The 12,819-nt window shown below is 47.5% G+C and overlaps 1 protein-coding gene across 3 annotated transcripts in view; it reads right to left on the bottom strand.

Annotated features, from left to right (window-relative positions):
• Positions 1-12,819, bottom strand: part of GRIA1 (glutamate ionotropic receptor AMPA type subunit 1) — a 137,817-nt gene that overhangs the window by 51,076 nt on the left and 73,922 nt on the right. For all 3 annotated transcript variants that reach the window (XM_006021137.1, XM_006021135.1, XM_006021136.1), the window contains 2 exons: positions 11,497-11,681; positions 6,216-6,269 (listed from right to left, as the gene is read on the bottom strand). In XM_006021137.1, coding sequence (XP_006021199.1) covers positions 6,216-6,269; positions 11,497-11,681 — 239 coding nt within the window. The remainder of the gene's footprint in view (positions 1-6,215; positions 6,270-11,496; positions 11,682-12,819) is intronic.

The raw sequence follows: 12,819 nt of genomic DNA on the forward strand, positions 1-12,819 counted from the left end.
GGGCTACTGACCCAACTGCGGAACCCCCCTCCCTCTCCGGGAGGGCTGGACCTGCTTCTTGGCAGCGTCTGCTTATATCCATTGAAGTAATATTGGTGAGAGTGGGCGAGCTAACTTCCTCTGGTGTCCTAAATCATTGCTCATAATTTGCAGAAGGATGCTGGTGGTGTCTATCCTGAAGGCGGGGTGGGACATCAAACTCGGACTGTCGGCAGACAGCAGGTCTTGGGGATCGAGCTCTTGGCAGGCTGCAGCATTTGCTCCAACCAACCTTTAAGCTGCACATGCACAGTCTCAAAGGGTAGTGTACTCACAGTGCACACACTTCGCTTTTCTTGGGGGTCGCATTTCTGTGGCGCACCATGATTTCCCCCTCCGCTTAACACCTTGCACTGCCAAAACCAAACCTCACTGCTCTGGATGAGGAAAGGAGGTGGCTCCGCTGGAGCCCATGAAAGCTCGGCCTAAGACCAAGGACTGAGCTCTTCCAACATAACCAGGCTGACAAAACCCCCGGTGTGTGTGCAGCCACCCGGACAGAAGGCGGCTAGGCTGGGAGAACAAGACCCTTCTATCAGCATCGTTTGCATTTCCACTAGAGGGCCCTGACAACACAACTATGTTCGGATAGTTAGAGAAGCAGACACTCCAGCCTCCGCACCGTTTTCTAGTCTCTGCCTGGGAGCAAGAGATGGGTTTTTCTTTCCAGAACCACTTAGGTATAAATCTGGGTTTTCTTTCTGGTTGCAAAGAGCCTTCTGTCAATCACAATGCAAAAAAAAAGTCATCATGCACTCACTTTTGAAATGTCATGGGGAGGGACAGCAGAAAGGAACATCAGGTTAAGGCACCATGAGGAAGAAGATACTCAGTTCCACTGGAGATCATTCAAAGTTTGGCTAGACGGAGCTGACAGCGCTGCTAAAAAGCACCCTGCCTCTCAAACCCGAGCCTCATGCCATGCTGGGGAGCTTCAAAACAGCCAGACTCTAAAAATGAAGGGAAAGGGGTACCCTGGGGATGTCTACACGTCCATTAATGATCCTTGCTGGGATATAGTGTCCGGTTCTGGTTTCCACCATTCAATCATGATGGGAGTAAGAGGATAGTTTCCACATACTGCAGTGTAAGGGCATGCACATGGGCAGTCACTGTGCAGCACCAGACAAATGCTCAATCTCTAGCCCTTATAACCCACAGTAAGTGATTTATACATCTAAGCTCTCAGGAATGACACAATCCAATGGCCAGATGCAGAAGCCAGACAAGTTCAGACTAGAAACAAGGCACCCGGTTTTAGCAATTAACCCCTGGAAGAGCTTTCCAAGGATTTGGATGGATTCTCCATCACTGACAATTTTTAAATCAAGGCTGAACGTTTCTCAACAGCGAAGCTCTAATTCAAACAAGAATTAATTCCAGGAGCTCTGAGGGCCTGCGTTAGACAGCAGCTCGGGCTAGATGATCACAATGTTCCCTTCTGCCTGATCATCTATGAAGAATGACAGAAAAGCTATTTTAGAAGCAGTCCACAGGCCTACGAAACTTTACTGATAATATATATTGTCTCCTTCTGCCTGTAAAGTCAGGCTGCCTCATGAGTCCAGCTGCGCAGACCTCTCGGGGAGAGGGAAGTTCTAACTGCTATAATTTTAGAAACCTAAAAATAGCCTGAAACACCTCTTCCCTCCATAATAATACAGCATTTGCAAGGTCAGATGTCTTGGGATCCTATCAAGACAGGAAGCTGATACTGTGGGTACCCCAGGACATCGGGCATGAAACCACACACTGATATGGGTCTGAACATTGCTGGTCCGGCATCTTCTACCAGTACAACACTAGGGGAGGGGAAAGGTAGCTTTAAAGGGAGAGGGATTTTGTTCAAATGAAGATGGCAACTGTCTGAAGCTGCTCACAGAGTTGGATATAACTGTTTTATGTGTAGGCGAGGCGCATTGCACCATATGGATGTCCAAACCGTATCACTGCCCTCACTACAAATGGCCATAAGGGATGTCCAAACCATATCACTGCCCTCACTACAAATGGCCATTTGGCTGTAGCTGGGTTGGTCTAAGGCAAGGCTCGTTGGGTAGATGTGATATCTTTTATGAGACCAACTGAGAAGTTGGAAAAAAAGTTCTTTGCAAGTTTTCGGGCACGATCACCCTTCCATAAGGGAATAGGGAATACATTATATATCATGCAGAGATGGCAGGTCTCTGTATCTGGAAAAGTATGCTCCCAAACTCAGCCCTGACATACACAGAGGTAGCAGTGGGAGGAAAAAGCTTTACTATTGCTAAGATACAGAACTGGTGAGGAAATTTTGCTTTCCCTCGCCCCGTCGCTTTGAGATCACCCATCTCGTGTGCTCAACTCTTCATTTCCAAGCCAGAGCGGCTTCTAAGGGAAACACCTGGGCTAACACTCAGCAGGCGCAGAAGAGGATTAACACTCTTGGTGGCAGCTGTCCCTAATGCTTTACCTTTTAAGAGAGATCACACAAGTGTCGCTTATTTTTAGATGAAGATCCCCTCTGCCTGACAGAGACCTGATGTTCTCTCCACCGCTGATAGGAGCCAGCTTAAAATCGCTTGCATCAGATGCACAGAAACATGAAGCCAAGGTTAAGGGAAAAGTTAGCAACTTCAAAAGAAATAAATCCCAGAGGTTTCTAAGCTTGCTCCCTCTGATACAATTGACTGTGCCTTTCTTTTTGTGGCTTCGGAAGCTGCTGCTGCTCAGGCAGAGAACAAAGCTTCAGGAAAACAGGGCCCAGAAAACAAGCAGTGCTTCTCCTTGCCAAGCTTTTTTGATCTCAAAGAAAGAAATATATAATCCCCAAATGCTTTCAGCTGGCAAACCTGACAGGATATTGGGCCGGTTCCTCGGCCGGTGTGCACTGTTCCAGATGCTGCATTTTTATGCATGCTCAGGATCAGGCTTTCGCAGCCCTGCCAAGATGCAAAAAGTTTTGCTTTCTTTGTGAAGACATGAAAGAAAAAGTTATTTTCTCATCAGGCCATGCGCATTTTGCAGGGCAGCAATGATGTTCCTGCTCTGAAAGCACCAGCTGTCATTGGCCAGCGCTGGTAAAATTAAACTCAGCACTCAGGGCTGCTTTAAAAAACAGCGAGGAAAGGGCAAGTAAGTATTGGGTCAAATCAGCTTGTTTTCTGGTGTCAATGGTCTGCTGCCCATGGATTCATTTATTATGCAAAATGTTCCTGAGGGTTTCCATGCAAACACCTTTCACCCTGTGGATATATTGCAAAAGTGGTGGGTTAAGACACTTGTACAACACTAGGGCTCTGATTCACTGCGCTACCTCTAAGCCATTTTGACTTGGCCTGCAAGTCATATGTTATGTCATATTTCTCCTTAATGATTGGATGAGCACAATGCAAATGCTCATCATATATGAAGGAAGCACCTACAATCACAGGTGTGAGCACACATGCAGATTGCACCAGGCAATCACACGTGCGATCATGCATGTACAGCATGTCCCACATGCCCGATGTAAATGCATGATGAGCATGGTGCTTATTGGGTCTCTGGTGCAAGTGGGCAGAACCAAGGGCATCATGCTTGTTTTCCATAAATAGTCCCTAGGGTTTGGTTAAACTCTGCTATTTCCTTGAATATTCCTGCCAGCGAACTCAAGTGCAAAAAGGCTGTACCAAGATGTTTTCCCTGCTCTGCCATGCCATCTCTTCTGCAGACAGTGCCTGGTACCCTGATTAGCTCTGATTGGGCAGATCTACAGATCGTCTCCTGCCTCGGAAGGACTCTAGATGACCTCTGGACAGCCCTGCTCTATGATACTATCCTTGCCTGGAGGAGATTTGCTCTTCAATAGGGATCTCTTCTTACCCTCGTTTTACAAATGCTCCACCACTGCTATGGTTTTCAAGTTCCCAAGTGTCCATTTATTGTATTTCCCCCTCTATTACCTATTTTCTGTGCCAAAGTCCCTAGGGACATTTGGAGAAACTGGTTTTGCAATGATGCTGTTTGCCACCGAGTCCTTGCTCCAGCTCAGCATAGCAGAGGCTGTGTTTACATGAGCCGTTTAATGCGCAGTAGCCTAATAACACTGCGTAGTAGCAAGTCACAGCACGGGCAGTGCTAATAGGCTACTGCACAGTATTATTAGGCTACTATGCAGTAGCGTCACTAAGAAGGTGTTCTCTGGTGCGTGTCTAGTTACTGTGCATTTAAGCAAGTAAATACACCGTAACTACTGCAAAAATGTAGATCTCTTGGCTCAGAGATATCTTTTATTTGACCAACAGAAGATGAAAAAAAAAAAAATCTGCAAGATTTTGGGCACTCACACTCTTCATCAGATACTTTTTTTTTTGCAATTTCTCAGTTGGTCTAATAAAAGGTATCATCTCTGAACCTCTACAGTTTTTCGTTTTTTTTGTCTGAGACCAACACAGCTGCCAAATACACCCCAGTAACTACTGCACATTAATGAACATGTAGATGTGGTCAGAAGGTAGTTCTGCTAATTTCTGCCCTCCCTAAAAAATAAAAATACACCCCCCAGAGCACGACGTTCACCTTTTGGGCTCCAGACTCACGCTCAAGAACTCGGGAGGACACAGCGCCTGCGGCAAACAACCACGGCAGACCAGCCCCTGAGAAGCTGAACCTGTCCTCAGAAAGCTGAAAGCCCCGGGAGCCTTTTCGTGGCTATTAATTATTTATGGTATGTGTTGGCTGAGGAAGCAGCCTGCTCCTTGCCAGCACCATCCCCTTGGCCCTTGCACAGAGGCTGAGAAAGCAGACGAGAGAGAGAGTCAGAGACTGTTGTCTCCGTCAACCGGAGAGAGAGAGAGAGAGAGAGGGACCTAGCATGAGGGTGAGAGGGAAATGAGGAATATTTTCCATCTATATCCATCTATCTATAGTATCTCTGCAGGACCCTCGTACCTTCATGGGAGTGCTTCACAATCTTAAATGCACACACACACACACACACACGCACAGGCACATGCACAGCCTTACGACGACCGTGCAAAGCAGGTAGGTGATATTATCCACACTTGGCCCTTTGCATATGCAGGTGCGGAGTCCAGTGTACCTCACTGAGCATAACAGCCATCAGAAATGCTAGCAGGCCAGGGGCCCAATGAAATAGTTTCCTTTGAAACACAATTAATAGATAAAGCACAGTACTGAATACACGCCACTTCTCTAAAAGCTTACACGTTGCAGACTGGTAACATGTTAAACTCTCTCATTGTACCGTAGCCATTGAATGCAATGGCACAAGGTCAGTACCGGGCTGGAGCGGGATAATTATGTGGCCATTTTTGTCTTGCAAATTATAGTGTTATCTTGGAACTGGAAAAAGAAATGGCAGTTCATGTTTGATTAATTGGTAGTTTAACGTTTAATTATTAGGGGGCTGATGCTACCTTCTGAGACAAAAAGCTGCAGGAGGGGAAAAACTACTATTAAAAATGGGTAAGGCTTACGTCCCATGGGAGAGAACCTGTATGTGCTCTACACCTGGGGCACGTGGTAATACTGTGACACCCAAAAGTCTTTGGGGCACGTTTGGCCTCTCAGAGCCCAGGAAATACTTAGCAATGGTCACCCCCAAGTCCTATCCTTGGACACAAGAGCCTTCTTCACCCAGCCCGTGCGTACCACAATGTTACAGGACAGCTCATATAGCTCCAGGTTACTGGAAGGCTCAGGGGGATCCCACATGCTGCCATTTGCACGTGTCTGCTGCCAGGACTGTGCTAACGGGACATGCAACACTTTAATTACGGTTCACAAATTCAACGGACGTTCAGGCTAGTGGAGAATGAGAGATTAGCACCAGCTGACAGCTGCTTGGTGGCCTCGATGAAATGCGGTGGGAGGTCTGGATCCGGGATCCAGGTGCCCATGACACAAATACTGCTCTCACAATTCGCCTTCAGCTTGGCAAAGAGCGAATCGGTCTGGAGATGAAACAATGGTCATGTCCCGGAGAGCCCCTCCCCAGATCAGGGCTGGCATGTGCCGCCAGAGCAGCGCAGGGAAGCCTGTGCTTTGGCTTTTCCCTTTGCAGTGCAGGGATAAAGGGCTGCAGTTTTGATGACTTTTAATCTAACCCTCTACATTGGCGTGAAGTTTGCAATCAGAAACTCTTAAGCCACCATCCCACAAAGAAGATGTGAAACGAGCAGCACCCAACTCACCAAGTTCGCCAGGATGTAGTGGTAGCCATTCCCATTTTTTTCAAGCTTGATGATCTGCAATGTCAAAAACAAAAGGTTTTATTTGGGGCCTGGTGGAAGGACAGGTGCAGGGAGCGCAACCCAGCTGTTTGTCTCCTCCCCCATGCAATTCATTTTCCTGGCTAGTTCAAGGACATAGTTTGCCTGGAGAGTAAAAAAGACTGGAAAAAACAAAACAAAACAGCTAGGGAAAAAAGTTAAGCAAAACCCCATTAACCCGCTGCGTCCCACAGGCAGGGAGACCACAAAGTATTCAAGTTAAAATACGTCCTGTGGGTTCTGGAGAAGAATGGGTACCTTTTATCTACGGGGCCAGATGTATTCTGGTTGCCTCCAAAAAGGAAGGATCACCAGAGGGAGCCCATTATCTGAAGAGTGTAATGAAATCACCGAGCACGACTTCAAATTTATTCTCAGGTTGTACAATTCAAAGCACCCACACTTTCACGTCATGGTAAATGCAGCAAAGCTCAGACCGACGTTACTTTAGGCCACTTCCTTTAGCGCTCTCGGGCAGTGTTTGGACTCGAAGGTCGCTTAGGTGGGACTTTTCCCACCTTAAAATGTCCACTAATGATTAATATAATACTAAAACGCATGTGAATGTAAAAATACACTTCTTGGAAAAAACAGGGGTTTGTTTTTATCATGGTGGGACCGGGTTTTTCTTTTTGACAAAATGGTTGGTGGGATGCAAGGTGCAAAAGGTTGAGGACTGCTGCTCGAGGGTGGGTAATATCTTCCGGCCCCACGGCAAAGCTGCCCTAAATCAGTGCTGCTCAGTGGATGCTTCCCCTAAGATATGGATTGCAGTTGTATTTCTATATTCACGGTGCCCCTAGAGGCATGGTCTTTCTTCGTTGATCCTTGGGTTTGAGCGCTTCTTTATTGGTATCATTGCTTCAAGGCCCGTAATTTTTCAGGTTTCCTTTATCTGTCAAAATATTTCCATTGCCCTCGTGGGAGCAAACAAACCTTGTTGGGGGACAGAGTCCAGCTGTACCGTTTCAATCACGGCACTTCTGCTCACCCCATGTTTCCGTTAAAATCTCTTCCCACTCATTTCCATCAGTGGATTCAAATTCTTACTACGTTGCTAAAGCCAGGTATTACCCAGATAGGAGCCAAACCAGGTAAAGGCAAAAAAAAAAAAAAAATCCTGTGAGTAAAAATTCAGGCGAGTTGCCCATTATTGAGGGGAACGCGCTATTTGCATTCAGCTTTTTAGCAGGCTAGACCACACCTTATCTCTGCGGTGCTGCAAACAGATTTTGAATTGCCAGCAGAACTGCCAAAGCCCAAGTGACATTTGCAAGACGGCGAAGGAAAGCCAGAAAGATCCCAGCCATTATCATCATTACCAAATGGGTTTCTAATTATCAGACACTTGTTCCTGAGCAACTGATTCATCTGTTTTACCTTTGCCCAGCTCAAGTGCTCAAGTGTATATATTAAAACCCTTCTGACTCCCTATGCTAAAATCCGTGCCTCAATTAGCTCCTCTGCAGAATACATCTGTTAGCGCTTTTTGTTACAAGTAAGTTCGGTGCCAAGACCTTTTCATGCCTCACCGTTCTCCTGGGGGGATCATTAGATATGAGTGATGTAGGTAAAGCTGGAACGTCTCCAGGTCGGAGTGGTCCCTCGTGGAAAACTCGGCTCTGCAGCTTGCACTGCATGCCGATTGACGGAGGGCTTCCGGCTGGAGCTCTTCCAGGGATGCATTTGGGGAACAACGGGTACAACTCTCTGACCCTTCCCACATCGTCACTTGAGACCCCACCTATTCATCAAGCCCCCAAATGTACCAAGAAAACATCAGAGGTCTTGGGATGACCACGATCTCTGATCTACTACCATGTGGGAACAGATGTCACCAGTTCCTTGCACCCAAACTGCCCCTTGGCTACTTTATCGGGCATCAGCGCCAACCAAATGGAGACCGTCTTTCCCTGGATGATGACTCCTGCTACCAGGTTTTTTTTTGCTTGCTTAATTTATTTCAAAATCCTCGCTCCATTCTAATGCTTTTGGATGGAGGTGGCAAGCTGAGGGCATAATCGCATTTATCACTTCATCTGAACATGGGAAGAGGCAGTGCTGGGCTGCATGCTGATACCTCGCTTGGACTAGGCAGGTTTTATTACCCACTTCCTAATGGGCAGAGTTTGACATCTGTTAGCAAGAAATCCTCTCTGAGAGCAAAGCAGCAGAGAAGGGAAGTTTCCCGTTATTCATTTTAATGAGCGACAGGGAAGAAACAATACAGTGCTTTGAGGGGATGCCACCTACCACTTATTTATCCCATTAAGACAACGCAGTATGGCTCAGTGGATATTTTGCCACCAGCCAGCGGGGCTAGCTCATAAAAGAGAGCAGAGAGAAATGCTGCTCCTCTGACAGGGGGCGAAAGAAAACTCCGAAATGGGAAGCAGGTTGGTTTCCCACATCCCTTTAACCCTTGGATGAAGATGAATTTTGGAAGCGAGGTCAGATGAACTCAGGCGTAGCAACTTGAAAGTCGGGCGCAATTACTTGCGCTCGGTGTCTGAGAAGAAGTGAGGAAGATGGCAAGCATCTGCGTGTATGCCTGAGTGACTTATGTCCTATGGCGGTCTTCGGCTTTTCTATTCCACGGGGAGCAAAAATTCACAGCCACCAAGTGACAGTGACAGGCTTGTCAGCGAAGAAGAATGTGCTGAAACGTCCCCGAGAAGCCAAAGCGCATCTCTGGACACGTCACGTAGATAAAAAGGAGCAGACGGGAGCACAAGGGCCGATAGCTGTCCACTGGGCTGCGTGGTGCAGCGAGCTAACCCGTCCAGCTGCCGACCTGGGTCTACGTGGGGGTTCGTTTAGTGCTATCCGAGCCCCTGCGAACCACCGACCAAGTGCATGGTTAGTGCATCTTTAGCCCGGGGCATTGCAGGTCTGGATTAAAATGTGCTGGCAGAGCTTTCTGGGGGCATTTCATTAATCAGGTGGGAGGTTTAAAAGGCAAAGGAAGTGCTTGCTTACAAATGTGGAAGTCACTGCTGCAGGGATTGCCAGGAATATAACCAAGTTCGGAAAGGGGTTAGAGAAATCTCTATGGAGGACTGGCTGGGATGATGCAGTTGGGGCTGGTCCTGTTTGCAGCAAAGGGCTGAACTCAATGTGACCTCCTGAGGTCTCTTCCAACCCGCATTTTCTGTGAGTCTATAGGGAGACCATTGACAGAGACTGGGTGACTCTGGGCCCGCCCCGTGCACCACCTCTTGTCTTCTTATTGTCTCAGGATTAAGACCGCTGAAGTGCTGCTAGGAAGGATGGAATATTTTCCTGTATAAAAGAGCGGCGAACATCTGTACCCAGAAACGCAGCTGCCTTATCAGATAAAAGGGGTCTGCACCCCTCTTCCAGCTTCCAGGCATTCAGTTCCCCTATAACCACTTAACCGTGCAGGCCAATTTCCAAAAGGATGCACAGCAGGCTGGCGGGTGAGCTCTTGAAAATCTCACTCTAGGGACTTCATCTCACCAAGCACAGCTTTTGTTTCTATTGGCATTGTTACAAAAGGTACCGTTTCTGAACCTCCTGCCAGCAGTGGCCGTTTCGGTTGAAAATGAAATCATACGGCTGCTGAGAGCACCTTGGCTAGGGCTGGGAAGCAGGATGAGAAGAAGCTGGGCTGGGGGAGGAGAGGAGAAATTCTCCATTGAGAAGTCAAGCAGGTTTCCATGGGGTGACTGTGTCTACCCAAAATCCCTTTTCTCGTGGCATTTCATAAAATTGGGAGCAAAGCCTAAAAACAAATGAAAGTTAAAACTTTCACAAGTCTCAGCATGAAAAATAATCTTAGCCCTCCTGAAAGTGTGGATTGAGGAATACATATTTTCAAAACCCTTGAAGACTCTTGCTATAATGCAGGACCATGTGGAAATAAGTTAGCATTATGTATTTTTTTCCCCCCATTTATGAGCCCTTTTTTAAAAAAGGTAAACACCTTGATATTTCCAAGTGGTTGCAAATCAAAAGGATTTTGCTCCTTCCCTTCAGCAAGCTATAAAACATTTAAATAGAAAGGCTTCTTATCTCTTCTAAAAACTGGTTTAGCTAATAGAAGACAAAGTGTTTTTCCTGCATCAGTGATAAAAAAAATGGCCAGACCAGTCCATCACTATGGATTAAAAATCAGATACATGCTTGAAAAAGGACCTCTGCAAGGAGGGAAAAATGCTACAAGATCATCTGAAGCGCGTGTCAAATATAAAACCCCAGGTTTCCAATGTGCTGCATCCCATAAGGCTCAAGCCAGATGCCATTGGCTAGGGCATGCAAAGCAGCACTTCATTTTCTGGCTACTCGGTGGTTAAACAAAAGATTTTGCTTGCCAGAACAGTTAACCTGGCCCCTTTCATAAGCCCCGACCTCATTTAGGGTCAGCTTTTGATCTCTTCTCTATTATTTTTATTGTAGTAGCCCCTAGAGACGTCAGACAAGGATTGATTATGCTAGTCACTGTGCATACATCTAATGGAAAAGATGACTCTTGCCCTAGACAGCTCACCATCCAAGTGTGAGACAAGATGTGGCAGGTGGCTTCAAATAAACATATGTGAGAAGCACAAGATAGCAGCAAGACCATTATACAGAGCCTGATAAGCAGCAGTCACCGCACGCCAGCTGCCGTGGCAGTGTCAGGGGCTTTGTAGGGGACGTGGAAAGGTGAGTCCCACAGGTGTGGGGGGCCCGAGCGGTAGTTGTGGAGGAAGCTTCGCTGATGGCCCTCTTCTGTGAGAGGGCGAGTGTCAGAGCTGGGGCACGGAGGGGCAATGGGGTTCATGGCACGGACCCATTGAAAAAAAAACAAACCGGGGAGCAGAGAGAATGAAAAAGTAACATCTTCTGTGCACAGAGCTCTTAGGAGCTGGTTGCAGACGAGCTGGCCGGGGGGGACAGCCAACATAACGAGCTCTGTATAAAGCAGCCAGGCAATTAACCCAAAGAATAAAAATATTGCAGAACAGGCACAGTGTGAAGGTGCAAACCCAGAGGGAGCTCCTAGCCCTCCTCCAGCTCTACCATGTCTTTCATCCCATAAAGGCGAGATGTCTCCGAGCTCGCACGCTGACCCCACAGAAGAGGCCTCCTAACAATGCATCTCAGATACAAGGAGCAAGAAGAGGACTTATCCCAGAGAGACACAGAAGACCCATAGCACGTGCAAGCCCCCTCCCCAAGCAGCCGCTGTCAGCACCACCTTGCCCAGTATGGCGTTCAGCCTCTCGGATTCGCAGTCCACCACCACCAGCCTTTCCTTCTTCTTCTCCAGCTCCTGGAAGAGCATCCTGTAGCCTTCCTCTGTCGTCGTCAGGATGTTGACGGCTGTCACCTGCCAGTTCTTCTCCGCCGCCGTATCCAGCACTCTCTGGAGGACTGACAAGCCTGTGATGGGAAGAGACGGGGAAGAGGGGAGCAGGGTGAGAGCCTTGGATTAGTTCATGCATCAGCCTTTATTTCCCCCCTTTCTGGGCAAGTGAAACAGCAAAGCCCTAGTAACGTTTTAAGCCTCCAGCATGTCATCTAAATCCACCTTGACTATAAGTAGTAACTTCTGCTCTTACTCCCTTACCATCGTGAAACAGGATTCCCTCTCTCCTTCTCTGCAACTACCCACCCATCGTGTGCAGCGGTGCAATAAATGGGGCAATAAACTGGGCTGTGTGGTTGTCCCACTGCCTGGCCGTGGCCTTGTTGCTCAGTGTTACCGTTTCCTCTTGCACTCTTAGTCTATTCAAGCCATGAGCCCCTTGTATTCAGAGAGTCTCTCTCTCTCAACAACAGCAATCAATACAGGAGTGAATACATTGCATCTCTCTGCTGCCTATTGCTCGGAGACTTCAGAGTGCTTCAGAAATCTTAATTCTTTGATTTGTGGGGTCACTCAAGCATTGTGTGCCTTGCCCTGCACTTGGAGATGTGTGTATACAGCATCATGGGAGGATAAAATGGGCATGTATCAACTGCTATGAGTCCTACGGGGAAGTCCAGCAGAACTCCCTCCCACCCCGGCTGCCACGAAACAGGCAGGGGCATCTTTGCTCTAGGGCACACTGAAAAGCCCTTGCTTGTGCTTCTTTGCATGGTCCCATGTCCGCATTGCAGCCCTCCTGTGGTTTTTCTTGCTGGTTGATGGGGACATGGAGGCTTGGAAACCCCCATGCTACAACCCACAGAGCACTCCTCCCAAAGAACAGATGATAACGTCTGTCCACCCAAAGAAAAAGAGTAAATTCAATAATGAGACAATTAGTTCACAGAATCTCGCTCAGTTGGCGACGTGGTCTGCTTTAACACCGAGACTTTCCAGAACTGGTACACAAGTACCATGCCTGGGTGTGCAACCATTGTGCCCCGCACACCTAATGTGCACATGTTTGCCCACATGAGATTCACATGGGCAGGCTCTTTGAAAATTAGGCTCTGTGCAATGATTGAATTGCATCTCAGTCATTTCCCTGTTTGATGCCCGAATGCCTTGGACTTGGAATATTTCCCCTGCATTGCTGCTGCTCGTTCCTGC

Source organism: Alligator sinensis, unplaced genomic scaffold (genome assembly GCF_000455745.1).
Source record: "Alligator sinensis unplaced genomic scaffold, ASM45574v1 scaffold550_1, whole genome shotgun sequence".
NCBI classification, from domain to species: Eukaryota; Metazoa; Chordata; order Crocodylia; family Alligatoridae; genus Alligator; species Alligator sinensis.